Raw genomic sequence first — 24,442 nt, 5'->3', positions numbered from 1 at the left:
CATCAAAAACTAGAGACACTTGAATTTAACTAAACATATTATTTATATGTAAGTAGGTGAATAAGCTAAAAATAGGAGGTTGCCCAAAATCTATTGTTAAAAAAATGACTTAAAAGAAACAAGAAAGGATCGGAGGAAGAAGTTTTCTTTTCTTTTCTTTTGGTCGCAAATCTTATATAGGATTTGCAAGAGAGTCAATTTGGAGAAACAAAACTCCTTTGCTTTTGGAACAGACATACCTTTCTCCTTTGAAATGGACTTGGTTTGTATTGTTTGCATTACATTACACTTAACTAATAAAATAAAAGAGTAGAACCAAAACAAGTTTTACTATGTTCTGAATTTCTCACCAAAAATAAGCTAACAATTGTTTAATGTCCTTAGCACTAAGAGAGCTCAACTATGTTAGCTCGATTTCGCTTCCTCTTCAATGCTTTCTTAGGAGAATCCTTTTCCATAAGCTTAGATTCTTTTCCTAGAGAAAAACCATCATCGTCATCACTTTTGCTGGTATCCTGAATGTCATCCTCATCGCTACTGTCTTCAGATTCTGTCGTATCATTGGTATCGAGATCGATTACTGGTTGGTAACTTGCTATTACGGATTCAGCAGCTGCTACAGCTTCCTGTGTGTGAAGTTCAGCAACACCCAACATTAAGTCCATCTCTATGTATTCAGATTCTTCACCAGTAAGAGCTTCAATGTCATATTTCTCAGGATTCTTCTTAGCTTCAAGCTCCACTTTTCTATTGTTTTCCAAAAATACTCCCAAAAAATCCTTGACCTTTGTTAGAACTTGGCTTTTGGGTACAGAAGAAATTTCAGGCTTCTTATCAGGAAGGTCAGGTTTCAAATTTAGGGATTGAGATCCGCCATCACTAGTGCAAAAGAGAAGTTTTGATTCCAAAGACAAGCCGCCTTCAGTCTCCAAGTGAAGCAGATCTTTGCTGTTTGACTGCATATCAAGCGACTGATGATCTCCTATATGCTGCATGATAACCTTTGAATTAGATTTCCGATATATCATAAATCAGAATGCAAGGCAACAAAAGTATATCAAGTGTGGACAAACAAATTCACAATCACAAATGCTTTTAAGAACAACTAATAACTTCTTCTATAGTTTAAGTTTTCATATTTTGTAATTACTTTGGGCTATTTACATGAATTTTCTATTCAGTAAGCTGTGACTTGTCAAAGTCAACAAGACCATAAAGGAAACTAGATGACACAAAAAGAATGAGCAAAGACCTTGTACACATTCTTCCACCAATTAGGTATGTCATTTTCTGAATAACTAAACAGCTTAATTTAATCTTTTTTGGGGGTAAATACAGATTTAATTTAACCAAGAAGCAACAATGTACATGTGTGGGATATGTATCAAATACAATCAATACCAAGCCATCAGTATCTAAGCTAAACCTCCTTCCCCCTATTCTCTATCTGTACCTCCTGTTCTACGATGCTTTTTAGAGAAAATCATTTCTGTAGTTTAAGGGTAAACATCGTGTTGCAGTAGGAAACTTGCTATCTTGTTTTGGCAGTAGCCTCAACAATGCACCTCTTGTACTATCCTGCAGACTTCTTCAACAGTTCTCTTGTTCTGAAACACTCTTTGATTCCTTTCTAGCCAGATAGATAGAATAAACATACCCTACCAGTAACCTCAGGCACTGGCCATCTACCCATTAGCATGACTGATAGCCCATTCCAGTTCTTGTGTCCATCCCTGTGTATATTCATCCAGTGTAACAGCTTTACCCTTAAATTAGTTGAGTATGGGCATTTGAAAACAGGTGCTCTAGAGTTTATCCTCTTACCACACATAGGGGGCACACAGTTGTAATAGAAACTCCCCATTTAAACAGCCTATCTCTTGTATATATCCTGCCCTGTACCACCAAAGTAAATAGAAATAGCCACTTAGGACTACCTTCATTGTTGCATACCATTCTTTTCCAGCTTACATTGGGGAATAAGGCCTCCTAACTAGGGCTGGGCGTTCGGTCGGTTCGGTTTGCTGATTTTGGTTCAGTTTTTCGGTTTGGTAAAAATGTTAACGGAAACCGAACTATAATAAATTCGATTTTAACAATTTCGATTCGGATTGAATATAATCATATTGGGCCATTTTCTTATCACCATTCATCACTAAACTTCTCTAAAGTTCAGGGGTCCTTTATATGTAGGCAAATCCATAGCCAAATTTTCATTAAGCAAGGCGAAGGAAAAATATTCAGTTAAACTAATTAATTCCAACAAAACATGACTATAAGCAACGAGACCATCATTTTAGACTCGGCTTAAACGAGCAGAAGAAAATCTAACTATGCTAACATATTACTACAAACAACTCTAAACAGAATTTATAAACACGCATAAAGAAAATTGTAGAAACAAAGAAATATTACCTGCGAACGGGAACGTCTAGTTGAGAAGACGACTCCACAACGTGTTTCAACTCAAACAACCACTAAATTTTAAACTATTGGACCAAGAATTTCCAAACCTCATAGGGGTATTCTTAGGTCTCCAAAAAACCGTCCCTGAACAGTGAATCTCTCAAATTCCTGATGAAGAATGGATGTGGGAGGAACTAATTTCACAGAGAATCAGGCTCCAGTGAGCTGGAATCGTATGAATTTGAAACGAAATTAAAAAGAAAAAGGAAATTGGAATGGACCACATCAAGGTTGCCTCCGGAAGCTCCGCGCGTCTTTTGCCTCACGCAGATTGTACAAATACGAAGGAGAAAAGACAGATGAAATTGGGAGTTAGGGCTCGTTCGCCTCCTTCTTCGTTTGCTGGAGTTGCATTCTGAAAGAGCAAGAGGGCTAAAAAGGGGGAAAAAAAAGGCTGGATCTTTGAAATGGACCAAGAAATTGGGCTCTCTTTGTTTGAATTGAAAAGCTGAGGTCCAATTTGATTTCAAAGGAAATAGGTCCCGAGTCTTGAAAATAATACTTTAAGATGATAATATTTGAAATAAAATAAATTATGTATCTAATCAATTATTAAGGAAAAACTACAGAATATGACAAACATCAATATATATTTAAAATAAATAGCTATAGTTTTTTTTTTTTTATGTTATATGGATATAACTACACAATAAATAGCAAAGATAATTATATACAAATAATAGGAAAGTTATTAAATATTAAATAGAAAAATTATTATTACAAGGATAACTAATTATGTCTAGGCACATTTTATGTGATCAGTTTTTCATTTTTATCCTCATTAATATATACTTTCTCTTTCATCAATATTACTATATCACATATTCTCAAATTTTCCTACCATATTCCTTCCAATTTATGACTTTTTTGATGATTCTAGGAGCAATTTTTGTGATTTGAATTCATCAAGTATCTTTGAATTGATTTTTATTTCTCTTTTTATGAAGATTATATTTGTATCCATCTATATTTTCATCTATTTTTATAGGGGTTCGATTGAAGAATTATTTTGTTTTCTCCATTGCAATGGTTATAGTTATAAAAAAAAAAAAGTAGTGAAGGAAGAACATGAGCAAAAAGAGTTTGAAGTTTGTGTGATTGTGATTTGAATTCATCAAGTATCTTTTACGTAATTGATTTTTTCTCTCTTTTTTATGAATATTATATTTGTATCCATCTACATTTTCATCTATTTTTATAGGGGTTCGATTGAAGATTTGTTTTGTTTTCTCCATTACAATGGTTATAGTTATACAAAAAAAAGTAGTAAAGGAAGAACATGAGCAAAAGGAGATTGAGGTTTTGTGATTGTCAAATTTGTATATAGTAGAATATTTATATATACAAATACTTGTATTGTAATATTAACACAAGTTGAAATGGTGATTTGTGAAAAAAACTTGACCAAAAAGAGATTGACGTTTGTTGTATTTATCAATGTTTATACAAGCGAATACTTACACACTTTTAGATACCTACACATTCTATTATTTTCCATTTTTCTTGTTTCTATGTTGTCCAATGTATCCATCTTTTGTTTAACAACAATGTATTCATATATATACTATATTGTATTCATTTTTTGAATAACAACAATGTATTCATTTTTCAAATTCTTTTGTTTAACAACAATGTATTCATATATATACTATATTGTATTCATTTTTTGAATAACAACAATGTATTCATTTTTCAAATTGTCGTGTTCATATGTTAATTGCCATACTTTACCTTGTTTGATATATTAATACATTACGTTTTTATAAATACTTGTATTCTTGATATATTAATACTTTAAGTCTTATGAATAGATATACCAATTTGAATTCAATGTATTTATATGCTACACAATTAATACATGTTCCTTATTTAGTTCATTATAATTAAAACTGTATTAGTGTATAAACAGAAAAATAAAAACATATAAAGAAATACAGCAAGAAAAAGATATAAATTGTAGTTATTTTTTATAAATAACATACTTATAGCTATTGAACTTCAATAACCCTACAAATATAATCATCTTTGTAAGTTGCTCATCAATTAATAAGCTTTTTCATTTTTACAAATGTGAAATAATTAACTAATTATAGAAAATACCACTAATTAAAATTTTGATTAATTTGATGATAAATAAGATAAGTATTACGTTAATTATTCAAATAAGATATATATCCAAAGTTGTACACAAACTTATATAAATATAGAAATATATAATTGCTTCTAAAAACAATAACAAAACCAAGCCTTAAAACAATTTTTGGATTTTTCAAAAATAATTATTTCCAATTGTTTAAAATTTAAGAAGCTTAAAAATTAATCAAATCGTGGAGGGTCAAAATTGGGTGTCAATATATATATATATATATATATATATATATATATATATATATATATATAATATGATACGATACTAATTACTATGGATATTGTAAGGGGGAATTTTTATTTGCTAATGAATAAATAAAATAAAATATTTATTTTCAGTATAGGTCAAATAAGATTATAAAATGAAACAAAAGAAATCTCCCTCTCTCCAACAACACTTGTCCACTATTTAAGAAATTATAAATAGAAGGGTAATTTTACTATATCACCCTTTGAATATAATAAATGTAATGTCTTAAAAAATGTAATAGAGAAATAACTATAATTAATGATAAGGGTAAATTAGGAATTAAGTGTAAAAATTATCCATTGATTTTATAAAATGGACAAGTTCAGTTGAATATTCCAAAATAGTATAGTGGACAACTATTATTGGTCAGAGGGAGTACTTGTTTTCCTTTTTTTTTTTTTGGAAACTACATAAATGTGCCATAAAACCTAAACTAATTACAAGTTCATACCCAAACCCAAAGTAATTCCTAATATACCAATTCTCTCATAAATAATTACAGCTCATACCCCCCCTCATTTCGGGCCACTTTCTTATTCAAACCCACCCAGTTTAAATCCCAACCGTTTGGCCCACTTTCTTATTCAAGCCCAGCAGGTTTATCGTCCAACTATCATACCCAAGTTAAACTAAGTGGAGCAACATACATCGATTTTAACTACAAGAAATTCTACCATCATTTTCCTTCATCTTGGTGATTCTATTCCGTCATTGTCAGTCCAATTTACTCAACTTTGTGTGTGGCAGTTCTTTCTCTATTCCACTTATATTCAATTTTGTTTTTCAATACGCTTAATTTTGAATCAATTTTTATTTCTCTGTGGTTTTTTGATCGAAATGTAACAACTAGTTGTTAGTGGGGTCATTATTCTATTTATGCAAGTTTTGTTGACAATGCTAGTGATGATAATAATAATAATAATAATGTAGGTGAACATGAGTCGAGCGTTTCTAGCATGTTTGGGTCAAGGTTTTCACTTAATTCGGAGGATGACAACAAAGAAGATAATATTGGCTTAAATGACGAATTCGATCATGGAGATGTTAATGTTGGAACTAACCTCAATCCAGTTGTGAGTGTTAACAAGCCTGATCAAAACCCTGATATTACGAGTGAAAAAATAGAGATTGATTTTGAAGAGGAAAGGGAAGGCATACATGTTTTGTAATGAACAATTGCATAAAAAACAACATATTGGTACTCTGTAGCTATTACAATTCTCAGCTACACTTTGTTTTGCTATGTATTTGTATTCGTTATAGTTTTTCGCGAATTTCGAAGAAAGAAATACAAATACAAACTGATATGAATATATATTAGGAGGAGAGAGGCGAGCGAGATATAGAGAGGGAGGAGAGAGGAGAGAAGAGAGAAGAGAGAGGATTTATGCATGTTGTTGTGAATACCAATATTGTTGATACAAAATATAAATATAGCTTTTCGAATACAATTGATATAACATACAAAACTCTCACTTATATTTGATTAAATATAATAGATACATAATACATTTGAGTAGATTTCTTCTTATTGGCAGGGGTGAGAGATGGAGAGGGCAGTGGGAGGAGAGGCAAGGGAGAGGGAGAGTGGAGAGAGAGATTTGCTATAAAACCATACTTATAGCTACGGATTGTACTTACTTAAATAACAGTGATTTATCGTAAATACCTACTACATGTTTGCCTGTTTGTGTAATTTTTCCTACTTTTTTTTATTCTTCAAACCAAATGACGTGAAAAAGAATACTTGCTCAATCTTTCTATCTCATGATTGAGAAGGAATAGGATCTTAGAAAAAGGAACCATATGATTTGTTAGAGCTTAATTGGGAAGCATGTAAAAAATTGTATTAGTTTGATTTAACCATTTTTATTACTATCTTGAATATTTTAGTGATAAGAAATTATCTTGATAAATAATACTCTATCACTCTTATAACCTATATAAAAAGTTAAAATTAAGTTTGAACCCGCATAAAACCGCATAAACCTGCAACTTGCCCCACTCCACATTAGTTTTTAACACACTTCAACACGCCCCCACAGAACCTTAAAACCTCCCCTACCCCACATAGCCTTAGAACTTCCCGGCATCCACTCCACCCTATTGCCATCCCTATGTGCGAAGTAGAAGAAATTTTTTCTATTTTGAGCCAAAGACTAGAATAGTAGATGCTTTTATCAATTGTAGTTGGCAAAGGTAAGTTGAGGCCTAAAGGTAAGAAATTGATAATAAGATGGTGACATACGATTTGGTTGTGCAGTGAGTTGGTAAATCCCTTAATATTCCTCTTACAGAAATTAGCAAAACACACTAAAATAAGCAATGCCAGTGTTTTTTCTCCTTTTTTATACAACAATAATATTATCATATGAGAGGACACTACAATCAAGTTTTCATCACTACTGTCTAACTGCCAATTGGCTCTCTAATTTACATAATCTACAAAGTAAAATGAGAAAAAAGAAAAGGAAGTACCTAAAAGAATTCCCAAGAGAAAACTAAAAGCGAAGTGACATATTTTGCTGAGAACAACCATGCAGTTGTCAAGTTCCAATGTCTGCTAATTCTCATCCACTGCAACAATCATAAGTCCCTTCTAGTTCTCGGAGTTGACGCACCTGAGTGATGCCTTTGGACTGGCTGAGTTCCAGAGTCGTACTTCTGGGAAGCAAGATAGTTAAGGGTTGTAACCACGTCTGCTATGAGAGGCGCATGTTGGGTTGCTACTGGGCACACATTGTAGCTACTGCAAGAGCTTGATACAAGCCTCTAATTGGATACTGACCTTGAAGCTCTGGATCAGCCATTTGTGAGTACTTTCTACGGTCTTTGAACAATGGTCGAGTCTGCAAATTTTGAAATATAGCTCTAAGGTATAAATTTCTTACCCATAAGTAGCTTGACAAACCAAGAGCTATGAAACTCTTACTCACCGAGCAGCAAACTATATGACAGGATTTAGAGACAGTGAGCTAAATAATTTGCAATGCTAACAATCTAGAAGTGAAGCAAGGAACTGGATAAAATTAAGTAGGTAGGTGCAGGTTGGTATACAATAAACACATATGAGATTATCCCAGAAGCAACTAACTGGACAAAGCACTCAAAAGCACAACTATTTGAATAAAGATATGGACTATGGTTGATGACTTGATACCAAATGACATTGACAACATTTCAGCCAAAAGGTTCTGATTTGTATAGAAGATTGGTTGTATTTCATAGAGAATCATATCTTTTGTAGATTCTCTAGTTTTAGGTATACTACTTGTACACTAGAGTTGTTCCTAATATTTTAAAAAAATATTTACCTTATCATGAGGAAAGAAAAGAAGATATATACAAATGTGATGCAATAACTTGAAGACCAACTAGAGGTCTAGCAGAGAGCAGCATTAAATGCCCAGAACCCAAAGGACAACAGAATATATTCAAGTCCCAATGAACATTTGAGTGGTTGATTCAGAAAGCAGGCACGGAAAATAATTGAGAAACCTTGCACCTAATAAAACCCGCAATAGATTGGTCGTGCAACATATAATAAGCATGCACTAACTAGTTGAAGATTAAAGAAAAGACACATAAACTACACAACTTAAGTTGTTCCACCACACTGTTAGAACAAGTGACACCATAAAGCTAACACATTAACAGAAAAATCAATTTCTCTTACCCATGCAACCAGATTCTGCTCTCCAGCAGCTCTTGATGTGTCAATTGCCCTTCTACCAATAATAATTTCTAGAAGAACTACTCCAAAACTATAAACATCAGATTTAAGTGTAAGCTACCCCGTCATTGCATATTCTGGTGCACAATTACCATAGGTTCCCATGACTCTGGTGGAAACATGGGTCTTGTCGTCTACAGGTCCCAACTTGGCCAACCTAAAATCAGATAGCTTGGGATTGTAGTCTTCATCAAGCAAAATATTAGAACATTTTAAATCTCTTATATAACAGGGCGATTCACTTTATCATGCAAGTACTCAAGGCACTTGGCAGCACCGACATTTATTTTCATTCTTGTATTCCAGGCTAGTTGTCTTTTGTCGTGTGAAAGCTCTGGATTATTTAATCAAATACATGATAAATTAGATGCAACATCAAAGATACTTTGGATATAATGACACCAGTAAGGAGCAATAGAAAAAGAAAGATTTTATGAAAAATTTAATGATAAACAAACTACCAATTTGGAATTGTATGCCACAGTTGAAACCACAAGTAATAATTTTCATTCGCTCAAAAAGCACCTGGAAATTACTGAGGAATACAAAAGATTAGCTTTCAACTCCTGTCAGATGGCAATAGGTGTGCTTTGCCTTTTATTTAATAAAATTCCACTATTTATTGAAAAAAAAGTCCCATCATTACCGATTTGAATAGAAAGGAAGCTATGCAATATTTTTTAGGGATTGTATGAATTTAGGGATTGAGATCCGCCATCACAGAGAATCAGGCTCCAGTGAGCTGGAATCGTATGAATTTAGGGATTGAGATCCGCCATCACTAGTGCAAAAGAGAAGTTTTGATTCCGAAGACAAGCCGCCTTCACTCTCCAAGTGAAGTAGATCTTTGCTGTTTGACTGCATATCAAGCTACTGATGATCTCCTATATGCTGCATGTTAACCTTTGAATTAGATTTCCGATATATCATAAATTAGAATGCAAGACAACAAAAGTATATCAAGTGTGGACAAATAAATTCACAATCACAAATGCTTTTAAGAACAACTAGTAACTTCTTCTATAGTTTAAGTTTTCATATTTTTTAATTACTTTGGGATATTTACATGAATTTTCTATTCCGTAAGCTGTGACTTGTCAAAGTCAACAAGACCATAAAGGAAACCAGATGTCACACCTCGAGCATACACCCTGATGTGACCGGGACTCGAAGACCATTGCTGGTCTCAAGCGAACCCTTGACCTGACTTACTTAACTCAACGAAAGACTATAAGCATTAAAAAAAAGATTCACATGCAAAATAACTTAATTGTCTCAAAACTAAACTTAGTCAAATAACTTAGTCAAATAGATTAGAATGTTTAAAAGTCAACATTCAATGTGGCCAAAATGGCAACTCAAGTCTTAACATATGATATGACATTGTAAAGACATCCGACTACTAATTGTCTATGAAGCCTCTAAAACAAAGAGGGATGTCGGGACATGATTCCCGATCATCCTAACATCTGAAGACTAGAAAGCAAATAAAGGAGTCCTCTGGAATGCAATGAGACTCACCAACAGACTCCGACTGCTCAAGCTGGATCAACGAGGTGTTGGATGCTAATCCTGGTTACCTGCGTCTGCATCATAATACGATGCAGGCCAACTGGCATCAATACATTGAATGTACGAGTATGCAGGTTGAAATGCTAAAACAAGATATATGCTTGAAAGGATTCTGAAAGGAAACACTTACCTGGCTCTTCTCAACTTCTGAATAACTTAAAGTCAAATATAAAGTAATGAAGCACATGCAATATATATAAAACTTATAAAACAGTTGCAACCAACTTAGTTCGTTAAAGATAAAGCAATAACAAACTCAGCTTTATTCATATAAGAAAATAATATGGTTTATGTGGGAGATTCTCTAACCGACAACCACTACTATGAGCCTAAGCAGTGATACAACGTTCTTACCATCACGTTGCCAGACTGTCCTATACTTTGCCGTCATATAGAACTACTTAACTTAGTGGATCCACTAGCTTAACTTGTGTGATCATCTAAAAATATGACCCATTAATACCCATGATGGCTACATGGTTTATGGAGACTTGAGTTAATATGAACTCGCATCCCCATATCGGTGCTCAATACTACTCCCAAAAATATACTTAGCTTATATGTTTTAAAACAACTTCTTTCTTTGGTTTGAGATAATTACTCAAAACTTAGCTTAAAAGCTCTCTTGGAATCGATGTTCCCTTTTCTTTCTCAAAATGTGAAAACATTTTCAAACTACTTGGGAATACTTAGTTCCCACATACTTCTTTGAAGAAATGAAACTTCAAATCTTTACTCTTTGCTTAACTTGAACTTACGCTTTAAAGCAAAGTTAAAACATTTGGAAAAGACTTCTTGAAAAGACTCTAACAACTTCGTAGACTTGGCTCTTGACTTTCCTTGAATTTGAATTTATGGATTCAAGGTTATGATTCATGTTTCTGGATGATTTCTAGATGTTTAGAAGTCATTTAGAGTAGTTAGAATCAATAGGAAGTGGTAATACACTTTAGAAAGGCTTAAATGGACTGAATGACAAAAACTGGGTGGAAAACGACGATTTGGGCGCATCTCGGGCGCGCCGCGCCAGACTCAACTTACTGGGGCTCTAATCTGGTGCATTGCTGGTTCCCCGCCCCAGCATTCCTGGTGCTATGCGGGCGCGCCACGCCACCTGTTCCTTAGGCAAAAATCTGTCGAACCTTTGGTCTCGATTTTTGATCTTAAATCGATTTTGATCAAATTTTTTTCTCAAATTCACTTTAGAAACAGATACTCCAGGTATATACACAAAATCTAACTCATACAACTCAAGGAATCAACACTTAATATCAAGAAACTCCTTAATCTCAACTCATATTCAAGAGCGAAATCAATTCAAGAACAACTATCAAGAACATCAAATTCTCAATATTTTTAGGACGAAAATATGATGAATTAAACATGATTGGCGCGTGGGTGAACTAAACCAATGCCATGTGATCTCACATACCTTGTAGAGATCACCCGCGACGAAATCCATAAGCTAAACTCGACGAACTTGACGATTTCCTTGCTTCTCCTTCTCTTTTCTCCTCTTCTTTCCTCTTCTCTAAAACCCTAACTCTTTTTCAAAAGCGTAAAACTGACCAAGCTCAGTTTAGACCCTTAATTAATTCACCAAAATGAATTTTATTAATTGGATAACGAAAAGAATGAAATACCCTTCAAAATCTGGATTGGACATTTCCTTATTTGAACAACCCAACTTCCAATGGGCGTATCTAACTCATACAAACTCGGATTTGCGCAATCTTGGTGGAGTTGGAAAGATCATTCCAAGATATTTCTAACCATATATATAGGTAAACCTAAACCATCCTGAGCTAGGAGTTATGGCCGTTTGAAGTTGACCAAAAACTCACTTTTCCTAACTTAAACAAATTTCCAGATTTGTCACTATTTCCAAAAACAATTATTTCAAGTTTTTAGCTTCTTTCTAGTTATTTTAAATTGTGAGATGTTACAATATCTCCCTCTTGGGAACATTCGTCCTCGAATGAGATTACTCCTACTGGATTAAGGGTGGTAACATCAAGTTCAAACACCCAACAAGCAAATGCAAACAAACAACATACTCACTCATAATTTAAAGAGTACTAAAAAGAGAATTAGTACCTTGGTCTGCATTTTCTCCGGATTCAATGAGATGTGGATATCTCTTCTTCATATCCTCTTCAGCTTCCCAAGTAGCTTTCTCAACAAATTGGTTCTTCCAAAGGACTTTGACTGATGCAACCTCTTTTGTCCTCAACTTGTGAACTTGGCGATCTAGAATCTGAACCGAAATCTCCTCATAAGATAGGCTATCCTTGATCTCAATATTTTCAGTTGGTATGATCAATGAAGGATTTTCCATGTACTTCTTCAACATGGAGATGTGAAACACCGGATGAACCAATGCTAGCTCTTGTGGTAGCTCCAACTCATAAGCTACATTGCCCATCCTTTTGGATATTCGATAATACCCAATATACCGGGGACTAAGTTTCCCATTCTCACCAAACCTCATAACACCCTTCATGGGTGAAACCTTTAGATATACCCAATCATCTACTTCGAACTCTAACACCCTTATCCTAACATCAGTGTAGGATTTCTGACGACTCTGTGACGTTTTCAACCTCTCTTGAATCACTTTCACATTTTCCATAGCTTGATGAACTAAATCTGGTCCTATCAACCCTGCTTCACCAACTTCAAACCATCCAATAGGAGATCTGCATCTTCTCCCATAAAGAGCTTCATATAGAGCCATTTGGATGCTAGAGTGGTAATTATTGTTGTTAGCGAATTCAATAAGGCGTAGGTGATCATCCCAATTACCTTTGAAATGGATCACACAGGCCCTCAACATATCTTCTAATGTCTGAATAGCGCGCTCTGCTTGCCCATCTGTCTGAGGATGAAAGGCAGTACTTAAGTTCATCTTCGAACCCAAACCTTTCTGAAAAGATTTTCAGAACTGTGCAGTAAATTGTGCACCTCTATTTGAAATAATGGAGACTGGGACTCCATGAAGTCTTACCACCTCTTTAATATATAACCTGGCATAATCTTCTGCTGAATGGGTAGTCTTTACCGGCAGAAAATGGGCTGATTTTGTCATTCTATCGTCAATCACCCAAATAGAATCGTGTTGTCTGCGAGACCTTGGCAAGCCTGTGATGAAATCCATATTAATCATCTCCCACTTCCATTCTAGAAGTTCTATATTCTGCGCCAAACCACCGGGCCTTTGGTGTTCTACTTTAACTTGTTGGTAGTGTGGACACTTAGCAACAAATTCTGCAATGCCCTTCTTCATACTATTCCACCAATACACTTCTTTCAAATCACGATACATCTTGGTGGAACCCGGATGAATGGAATATCTGGAGCTATGAGCTTCTTCCATGATCCTCTCTTGGAGTCCATCCACCATTGGTACACACAACCTACCTTGATATCTCAATACACCATCTCCCCCTTGTTCAAAAGCTAATATATTTTGCTTATGAACATTTGCCTTCAATTCAAGCAAAATAGGGTCTTGGCCTTTCTTGCCTTTTACTTCTGACACTAATGATGACTCAGCCCCATTCGTCACCACTATCCATCCTTCTGTGGAATCCATAAGTCTGACTCCCAGGCTTGCCAGTCTGTGCACATCTTTTGCTAACTCTCTCTTTCCTTCTTCAACATGGGTGGTGCTACCCATAGACAAACTGTTTAAGGAATCAACAACAACATCAGCCTTACTTGGGTGGTAAAGAATACTCATGTCGTAGTCCTTAAGTAACTCTAACCACCTTCTCTGTCTGAGTTTAAGATCTTTATGAGTGAACACATATTGAAGGCTCTTGTGATCGGTGAACACATCCACATGAACACCATACAAATAATGGAGCCATATCTTCAAAGCGAAAACTACAACAGCCAACTCTAGATCATGTGTTGGATAATTCTTATCATGAACTTTCAACTGTCTGGAGGCATAAGCTATAACTTTGCCATTCTAGACACAACCCAAACCAACTCTAGATGCATCATAATACACCACAAAACCTTGAGTTCCTTCTGGTAAGGTCAAAACTGTGGCAGTAGTCAACCTCTTTTTCAATTCCTGTAAGCTTTTCTCACAAGCTTCAGTCCATTGAAATTTCATTGTCTTCTGAGTCAACTTGTTCAAAGAAGACGAAATAGACGATAACCCCTCTACAAACCTTTTATAATAGCCATCTAAACCCAAGAAACTCCTAATATCAATTGGAGATGTGGGTCTAGGCCAATTCTGCACTGCCTTAATTTTCTGAGTATCAACTTTAATTCCCTCTCCAGACACAATATGGCCTAAGAATGCCACAAACTCAAGCCAAAACTCACACTTAGAGAACTTGACATACAACTCCTTATCTTTCAAAGTCTGAAGAACTATTCTGAGATGACTAGCATGATCTTCTTCATTCCTTGAATAGAGTAGTATGTCATCAATGAAGACAATAACAAATATATCTAAATAAGGTTTGAATACTTTATTCATAAGGTTCATGAACGATGCTGGTGCATTAGTTAAATCGAATGACATGACCAGAAACTCATAGTGACCATAACGAGTCCTGAATGCTGTCTTAGGAATGTCACATGCCCTTACTTTCAACTGATGGTAACCTGATCTGAGGTCAATTTTTGAGAAACAGGAAGAACCCTAAAGCTGATCGAAAAAATCATCAATCCTCAGAAGAGGATACTTATTCTTGATGGTAACCTTTTTCAACTGGCGGTAGTCTATACACATCCTAAGGGAACCATTCTTTCTCATAAACAAGACCGGAGCGCCCCAAGGTGAGACACTTGGTCTAATGAAACCCTTATCTAGGAGATCTTTCAACTATTTTTTTAATTCTTTCAACTCAACTGGTGCCATTCTATATGGCGGAATAGAGATATGACGAGTATCTGGAATGATGTCTCTGCCGAAGTCTATTTCTCTCTTAGGAGGGACTCTGGGTAGATCACCAGGAAAGACTTCTGGAAACTCTCTTACTATAAGAACTGACTGAATGGAAGATATCTCAACACTAGAGTCATTAACTCGGACTAAGTGATAGATACAACCCTTTGAAACTAACTTTTTCACCTTAAGGTACGAAATGAAACGATCCTTAGGCACTGTTGAACAACTACTCCACTCTATTACTGGCCCATTAGGAATTTGAAGCTTGACAACTCGAGTTCTACAATCTATTGATGCATAACAGGCATGGAACCAGTCCATACCTAGAATGACATCGAAATCCACCATGTCTAACTCAATTAAATCAGCCATGGTGCTCTTGTGATTGATGGAAATGGGACAATCACAATAGAATCTTTCTGCTAGAATAGACTCCCCAACAGGTGTAAAAACACAAAAGAGTTCACAAAGTTTCTCAGGAAGAACATCAAACTTATTTACAACATAAGGGGTTACAAAATATAAACTTGCTCCCGGGTCTTAGCAAAAACATAAACATCAAAAGTAAAGAATTTGATCATACCAGTGACAACATCTGGAGAGTTCTCTTGCTCTTGGCGACTCGTGATCGCATAGAGTTGGTTTACTCCTCCGCCAATACCGGAAGTAGCTTCTCTAGGTGCAGCCCTGTCTGGTGGAGAAACCAATGAAGAGTGGGCTCTATTCCCCTAATTTCCACTACCTTGCATGTTCTTAGGACACTCCTTCATGAAGTGACCCTCTTGCCCACTCTTGAAACAACCAGTCTGGCCATCACGACACTTACCTGGGTGAATCCTAACACACTTAGTACTTGTAGGAGCCCAGTTACTTTCTTGTTCCACACCTTGAGACTGTGCAGGTCTGGCTCTGAAGTTCTGTGAGTTCTGGCCATTATACTCACATTTGTTTCGGGATGCAGGTGCACTAGTAGATGATGTAGCAGGTCCCTTTTGCTTTTACTGAAAGGACGAACGGTTCACATTACCTTTCTGCTGCCTAGACTCATTGCCTGTCTTCGTTTTCTTATATCTGAACTCTTCCCTCTCCCTCAACTTCTCTTCCTCAACCTGCTCACATAAACCATCAACCTTGATATGTCCATGTCACTTATCAGCATCGCTGCCCTGGCCTCTTTGCTTGATAGACGGGCCAACCCAACAACAAACAAACTCATTCTACTCCTCATGTCCTTAACCATTTCCGGAGCATAATGAGATAGTTGGGTGAACTTCAATCCATACTCATGCACACTTAGAGAATTCTACTTAAGTGTAAGAAATTCCCGTACCTTAGTGTAACACCCCAAAATTATTTTGAGCTAAGACTTGAACTATCCTTCGTTGTGAGTAGGATTTCACCAAGAAATTAAAATTTCTTAAGTGTTAAGTTCACTAGATGTAGCACCTTGAGTTCAAAAAAAGAACTAAATTGGAAATAGCAAAACCTGAAATTTTGCAAGTTAAGCTAAGTATGAGTTTTGGGTTGACTTCAAATGACCATAACTCCTAGAACAAGATGATTTAGATGTTCTACCAGTTACCGTAGGAAAGACCTTTGAATTATCTTTTCAAACCCACCGAGTTTGCTAAGTTTCAAGGTCGGATGAGTGAGATATGACCTTTTGAAGTTAGGCTGTCTAGTTAAGAAAAGTTAGCCGAAAATAGTAAGGGGTATTTTGGTCTTTTCCTTACCAAATCAGATTTAATTCATTTTTAGTAAGGTTTTAAGGGTCTAATCCTATTAGGTTCAGTTTTATAATCCTAAAATACGCCTAGGGTTTTAGTTGAGAGTTCAAGAAGAGAAAAGAAGAGAAAAGAGGAGAAAAGAGTAGAAAAGAGGAAAGGATCAAGCATTTGTCGAGATTCTTGCATCTTGTTGCGTATTTTCACCATGGGTTTAATCCCTAAGAGGTATGCAAGCTTCCATATTGCTGGGTTTGTTCACCCACACGCCAAATATATTATTTTCAGCGAAGTTTCATTCTCAAAAAGTTGAAGGATTTAAATTCTTGATAGGTGTTCTTGAAGTTATTTCTAAATCTTGTTGTGTTGGGTTTTTGATGATTTCTTGAGATCAAAGTGAGTGTTTTAAGGGCTGTATTGAGTAGATTAGAGTGTAATTATGTTAAGTAATTGATTCTAGGTGATTGGGGAATAAACAGTTTGATTCTAGGCGAATTAGGGTGAGAAAACGAGCAAAGAATTTCGTCGAGTTTTCTAGGTTAGGGCGTGGCACGATGCGCCAGACAAAGAACCCCAAACCCTCCTCTGAAGTTTAGAGGCTGGCGCCCTGCGCCACTCAGAGCACCGGGGTCGCCTTCCCCATCCAGTTTGTCTTCGGTTGCTCCGTTTGAGTTCATTTAAAGTGCACCTTTACTCCCTTTCGATTCTAAATACTCTAAGCTACTTATAAACACCTAAAACCATTCCTAACATGATCATAACCTTGAATTCATAATTCAAATTCAAGGTAGAGTTAAAAGTTAAGTTTTGAGAATTCTTTCAAACATTCTAAGAAAGTCCCTTTGAGTCCTTTTGTGAAGTCTTCTACAACTTCTAGTAACTTGTTTCAGGACTCGAGTAAGTGAGCATGAGAGTGAGGAGAATGTATTCATGAGTCTATTTTTTCATTATGAGATCTTTCATAGCATGAACCATAACTCTTGAATTCATAATTCACATTCAAGAGAGAGTTAAGAGTAGAGTTCAAGAAAGTTTTGAGTTCAATTGTGAATCCTTTGAGATCCATCATCGATTTGAGTTAAGTTTTGAGGAAGTAAGTAAGAGAATGATAAGAGTAGTATACATGAGTTCCTTATTGATATTTTGACCCTTGAGTCGGGTCGTTCATGCCCATAACTTCCGCATGAACTCCATCAGTTGAGTACCTTTAAGATGAGTAGTATCTTCAAGTTCTAAGTCTTGAGTATTGAATTCCTAATCCCCTTTGAGATTATATTTCTAATCATGAGACTATTATATGTTATCCATGAAGTCTTTTAGTTGAATTGATTATGCCCATAATTCTGCATGAACATTATAAGTCGAATAATCCTGAGATGAAAAGTATCTTTGAATCCTTGTGTTGAGTAGTTCATGCTCATAATTCCGCATGAACCCTCTGAGTTGAGCATTCTTGAAATGAGTAGTATCATTGAAGTTCTTGAGTTCCAAGTATCAAGTTCTATCTATGGTTATTGAAAACCTTGCATTGAGTCGTTCATGTCCATAATTCGGCGTGAACCATATTTTAAGAAATCTTTTACAAATGTTTAAACTTTGTTTTAAGACTTAAGCTTTGAAGTTGAGTAAAGAATAAGAGTAAAGTTCATTTTCTTTAAAATGATATATGGGAACTAAGTATTCCCAAGAGTAAATGTTTTCACATTTAAGATGAGAGGAAATTGAGATTTCCAAAAGAGTTTTGAGCAAGAAAGGGAACATTGATTCCAAAAGAGCTTTTAAGCTAAGTTTTGACTAATTATCTCAAACCAAAGAAAGAAGTTGCTTTAAAACATATGAGCTAAGTATATTTTTGAGAGTAGTATTGAGCACCGATATGAGGATGCGAGTTCATATTAACTCAAGTCTCCATAAACCATGTAGCCATCATGGGTATTAATGGGTCATACTTTTTAGATGATCACATAAGTTAAGCTAGTGGATCCACTAAGTTAAGCGTTCTATATGACGGCAAAATATAGGACAGTTCTGGCAGCGTGGGCAAGACGCTGTATCACCATTTAGGCTCATAGTGGTGGTTGTCGGTTAAAGAATCTCCCACAAAAACTATATTACTTTATTATATAAGTAAGGTTGAGTTTGTTATTGCATGTTTTTTAATGAACTAAGTTGTTTTTACTGTTTTATAAAGCTTTCCATATATTGCATGTGTATTGTTGCTTTATATTAAGTTGAGTATCCAACGTTGAGTACCCAGAGTCGAGTATCATAACTTTGAGTTCAGTATCAAATCTTTGAGTGGAGTATCTTATCTCTGAGTTGAGTATCTTATCCTTGAGTACTTCTAAGTTGAGTAAGTTGAGTTGTTTTGAGTATCCTTGAGTATTCCCTGAGTTGAGTAAGTTTGAAAAGAGGTAAGTATGTTTCCTTTTTTATCAAGTTTCAAGCTTATGTTTATGCTTTAGAATTCCTCTTACATGCTCGTACATTCCACGTACCGAGCCATTTGGCCTGCATCTTCTCATGATGCAGACACATGTATTCAAGATTATCAACAGGAGATTCGTTGATACATTCGGGAGTTCGAGTTAGCTATGGTGAGCCTCCTTGTTTCCCGAGGATTTCATCTACTTTTCAGTTTAATCAGGATGTCGTGGGTCTTGTCCCGACTTTCATCTTTTATCAGTTAGAGGCTTCATAAATAGTTAGTATAGTTGAGAAGTCTGTATTATTCATTTTATTAAATGTTTTAAAGACTTAAGTTGCCTATTTTATGTCGAGTTGAATAATATTTTTATATTCAGAGTTTTTCATTTGAGTTAAAGTTTTGTATTTCAGTTTCCTGAATTTTATTCAATTTTTAAGCTTTTGCATGCTTGAGTTAGTCTTCTGCTTATAGTCAACCAGGATAAGGGTTTTCTTGGGGACCAGCAATGGTCTTCGAGTGCCGGCCACGTCCATGATGTAGGCTTGGGTCGTGACACTTAGCCTCTTTCAATTCTTGGGGAAAGAAACGTCCCAAGAAAGCTTCCTCAAAATAGGCCCAGCTTGCAGGTGGTGCATCCTCAACTCTACCCTCTTTCCACTTATCAAACCAAGTACTAGCAACATTCTTCAGTTGATATGCAGCTAGCTCAATTCTCCCAGTATCAGCAACATGCATCACATCTAATACCTTTTTCCGTTGCTCAATGAAGTTCTCTGGATCCTCAGTAGTGCGTGAACCAGTGAATATTGGAGGATTCATCCTCAAGAACTCACGAATCCTTGAAGTGTCAGCCTCTTCTTGTCGAACTCCTCTTTGTTGCCCGACTTGGTTAGTCACAACTTGGCTCAACATCCGGATTGCCTCATGGAACTCAGCATTGGTGACTTCTCCTTGAGGTTGCACTTTAGGTGCTTTAGGTAACTCTTGTTCCTCAACATTGCGTCTCGCAAGACGACCTCTGATAGCTCTTTGTGGATGCATGATTATCTAAAAACACGCGCAAGCACGAATTAGAGGGAAGCTTTTTAGAGATCAAACTCTAACGCACGAAATGAGTGAAAGAAGTGAGAAATTTTTCTAAATGTTGAGCCTCCTAATTATAGATGTGGCGTGCTTCCCACCGATAAATAGGACTCTACATACACGGCTTCATAGACTCCCTAGGACTCTTGAACTCTATGCTCTTATACCAAGTTTGTCACGCCCTGAGCATATACCCTGGACGTGGCCGGAACTCGAAGACCATTGTTGGCCTCAAGAAAACCTTTGGCCTAACTTACTTAACTCAACGGAAGATTATAAGCATTAAGAAAGTGTTTCACATGCTAAATAACTCAACTGTCTCAAAACTGAACTTACTCAAATAGCTTAGTCAAATTGATTAGAATGTTTAAAAGTCAACATTCAACTTGGCCAAAATGGCAACTCAAGTCTTAACATATGAAATGACAATATAAAGACATCCGACTACTAATTGTCTATGAAGCCTCTAAAACAAAGAGGGATGTCGAGATAGGACCCCCGATCATCCTGACATTTGAAAGACTAGAAAGCAAATAAAAGAGTCATCCGGAATGTAAAGAGCCTCACCAACAGACTCTGAATGCTCAAGCTGGATCAACGAGGCGCTGAATGCTGATCCTGGTTACCTGCGTCTGCATCATAATATGATGCAGGCTAACTGGCATCAGTACATTGAATGTACGAGTATGCGAGTTGGATTGCTAAATCAAGATATAGGCTTGAAAAAATTCTTAAAGGAAACACTTACATGGCTCTTCTCAACTTCTGAATAACTATATAAAGTAATGAAGCACATGCAATATATATAAAGCTTATAAAACAGTTGCAACCAACTTAGTTCGTTAAAGACAAACCAATAACAAACTCAACTTTACTCATATAAGAAAATAATATGGTTTATGTGGGAGATTCTCTAACCAAAAACCACCACTATGAGCCTAAGTAGTGATACAACGTTCTTACCATGACGTTGCCAGACTGTCTTATACTTTGCCATCAAATAGAACTACTTAACTTAGTAGATCCACTAGCTTAACTTATGTGATCATCTAAAAAGCATGACCCATTAATACATATGATGACTACATGGCTTATGTAGACTTGAGTTAATATGAACTCACATCCCCATATCAGTGCTCAATATTACTCCCAAAAATATACGTAGCTCATATGTTTTAAAACAACTTGTTTCTTTGGTTTGAGATAATTACTCAAAACTTAGCTTAAAAGCTCTCTTGGAATCGATGTTTCCTTTTCTTTCTCAAAATATGAAAACATTTTCAAACTTCTTGAGAATACTCAGTTCCCATATACTTCTTTGAAGAAATGAAACTTCAAATCTTTACTCTTTGCTTAACTTGAACTTACGCCTTAAAACATTTGGAAAAGACTTCTTGAAAAGACTCTAACAACTTCGTAGACTTGGCTCTTGACTTTCCTTGAATTTGAATTTATGGATTCAAGGTTATGATTCATGTTTCTGGATGATTTCTAGATGTTTAGAAGTCATTTAGAGTAGTTAGAATCAATAGGAAGTGGTAATACACTTTAGAAAGGCTTAAATGGACTGAATGACAAAAACTGGGTGGAAAACGACGATTTGGGCGCATCTCGGGCGCGCCGCGCCAGACTCAACTTACTGGGGCTCTAATCTGGTGCATTGCTGGTTCCCCGCCCCAGCATTCCTGGTGCTATGCGGGCGCGCCACGCCACCTGTTCCTTAGGCAAAAATCTGTCGAACCTTTGGTCTCGATTTTTGATCTTAAATCGATTTTGATCAAATTTTTTTCTCAAATTCACTTTAGAAACAGATACTCCAGGTATATACACAAAATCTAACTCATACAACTCAAGGAATCAACACTTAATATCAAGAAACTCCTTAATCTCAACTCATATTCAAGAGCGAAATCAATTCAAGAACAACTATCAAGAACATCAAATTCTCAATATTTTTAGGACGAAAATATGATGAATTAAACATGATTGGCGCGTGGGTGAACTAAACCAATGCCATGTGATCTCACATACCTTGTAGAGATCACCCGCGACGAAATCCATAAGCTAAACTCGACGAACTTGACGATTTCCTTGCTTCTCCTTCTCTTTTCTCCTCTTCTTTCCTCTTCTCTAAAACCCTAACTCTTTTTCAAAAGCGTAAAACTGACCAAGCTCAGTTTAGACCCTTAATTAATTCACCAAAATGAATTTTATTAATTGGATAACGAAAAGAATGAAATACCCTTCAAAATCTGTATTGGACATTTCGTTATTTGGACAGCCCAACTTCAATGGGCGTATCTAACTCATACAAACTCGGATTTGCGCAATCTTGGTGGCGTTGGAAAGATCATTCTAAGAGATTTCCAACCATATCTAGAAGTTCACCAAACTCATCCTGAGCTAGGAGTTATGACCGTTTGAAGTTGACCCAAAACTCACTTTTCCTAAGTTGAACAAATTTCCAGATTTGTCACTATTTCCAAAAATGATTATTTCAAGTTCGTAGCTTCTTCCTGGTTATTTCAAATTGCGAGATGTTACACTAGATGACACAAAAAGAATGAGCAAAGACCTTGTACACATTCTTCCACCAATTAGGTATGTCATTTTCTGAATACCTAAACAACTTAATTTAATCTTTTTTGGGGGTAAATACAGATTTAATTTAACCAAGAAGCAACAATGTACATGTGTGGGATATGTATCAAATACAATCAATACCAAGCCATCAGTATCTAAGCTAAACCTCCTTCCCCCTATTCTCTATCTGTACCTCCTGTTCTACGATGCTTTTTAGAGAAAATCATTTCTGTAGTTTAAGGGTAAACATCGTGTTGCAGTAGGAAACTTGCTATCTTGTTTTGGCAGTAGCCTTAACAATGCACCTCTTGTACTATCCTGCAGACTTCTTCTACAGTTCTCTTGTTCTGAAACACTCTTTGATTCCTTTCTAGCCAGATAGATAGAATAAACATACCCTACCAGTAACCTCAGGCACTGGCCATCTACCCATTAGCATGACTGATAGCCCATTCCAGTTCTGTCCATCCCTGTGTATATTCATCCAGTGTAACAGCTTTACCCTTAAATTAGTTGAGTATGGGCATTTGAAAACAGGTGCTCTAGAGTTTTATCCTCTTACCACACATAGGGGGCACACAGTTGTAATAGAAACTCCCCATTTAAACAGCCTGTCTCTTATATATATCCTGCCCTGTACCACCAAAGTAAATAGAAATAGCCACTTAGGACTACCTTCATTGTTGCATACCATTATTTTCCAGCTTACATTGGGGAATAAGGCCTCCTAACTAGGGCTGGGCGTTTGGTTGGTTCGGTTTGCTGATTTTGGTTCAGTTTTTTGGTTTGGTAATAATGTTAACGGAAACCGAACTATAATAAATTCGATTCAATTAGATTTTTGTAATGTCGATTCAGATTGAATATAATCATATTGGGCCATTTTCTTATCACCATTCATCAATAAACTTCTCTAAATTGGATCAATTCTTTTTTCTTAAGAAAGGGCTTTATTTCCGTACGCACAAAAATTATGTGAAAATAAGTTATTTGATACATGGAAAATTCAGCCAAACTATCAAACACTTTTGTCCAAACCCAGCAAACCTTTTAGAGCTCCTGACCTTTCCACAATCAAAACAGAGATTTGGAAGACACCGCAATTGTGTGGTTTTGTGGTGTTGGCGATTGTGAAGCACCACAGTTGGCATCGGAGCGGCGTTGTTTTATGGCATCTTCGATGGTGTCTTTGTTTTGCCTTTGAATCTGTCGGCAATGATGGTTGAGATTTAAATTTTGAGATTGGAAATTTGTTGTTCATTGACTTTCTATTATTGTGCTTAAATTTAGGGATTTCAGATTTGAGTTGGGTTGTTTTTTATGGGCTGTGAATGTATGGAAAAATGTCTAAAATATTTGACCAACAATAAAATTTGGGTTTTCGGTTAATCAAATTTAATTATTTAAAACCAAAAATCGAATCAAAAAACTGAAAATTTAAAATTCTAAATCGAAATTGATTGAAAAAATCGAAAAACCGAAACCGAAATTGAAAAAAATTCAATTCGATCGGTTTTTTTGGTTTTAACCAGAATATGCC

General features: G+C 35.8%; 1 protein-coding gene and 1 pseudogene across 3 annotated transcripts; both read right to left on the bottom strand.

Moving 5' to 3' along the window:
- Nucleotides 1-283: 283 nt before the first annotated feature.
- On the bottom strand, nucleotides 284-24,003 carry LOC125855026 (uncharacterized). Of its 3 annotated transcripts, none has more exons than XM_049534665.1 (2): nucleotides 23,950-24,003; nucleotides 284-989 (listed from the first exon to the last, which is right to left on the bottom strand). In XM_049534665.1, exon 2 carries the CDS (start codon nucleotides 960-962, stop codon nucleotides 387-389), a length of 576 nt encoding a protein of 191 aa, XP_049390622.1. In that variant the 5' UTR covers nucleotides 963-989; nucleotides 23,950-24,003; the 3' UTR covers nucleotides 284-386. The 3 variants fall into 3 exon arrangements, with proteins under 3 accessions (XP_049390622.1, XP_049390620.1, XP_049390621.1); XM_049534663.1 differs by having other exon boundaries at nucleotides 23,967-23,997; XM_049534664.1 differs by lacking the exon at nucleotides 23,950-24,003 and adding an exon at nucleotides 2,416-2,817.
- On the bottom strand, nucleotides 7,244-20,055 carry LOC125855846 (probable serine/threonine-protein kinase PBL7; annotated as a pseudogene).
- Nucleotides 24,004-24,442: the final 439 nt, after the last annotated feature.

This window comes from Solanum stenotomum, chromosome 2 (assembly GCF_019186545.1).
Source record: "Solanum stenotomum isolate F172 chromosome 2, ASM1918654v1, whole genome shotgun sequence".
In the NCBI taxonomy this organism is placed as follows: domain Eukaryota; kingdom Viridiplantae; phylum Streptophyta; class Magnoliopsida; order Solanales; family Solanaceae; genus Solanum; species Solanum stenotomum.
The sequence above is the reverse complement of the archived record's forward strand: the minus strand, read 5'-3'. Positions and strand labels throughout refer to the sequence as shown.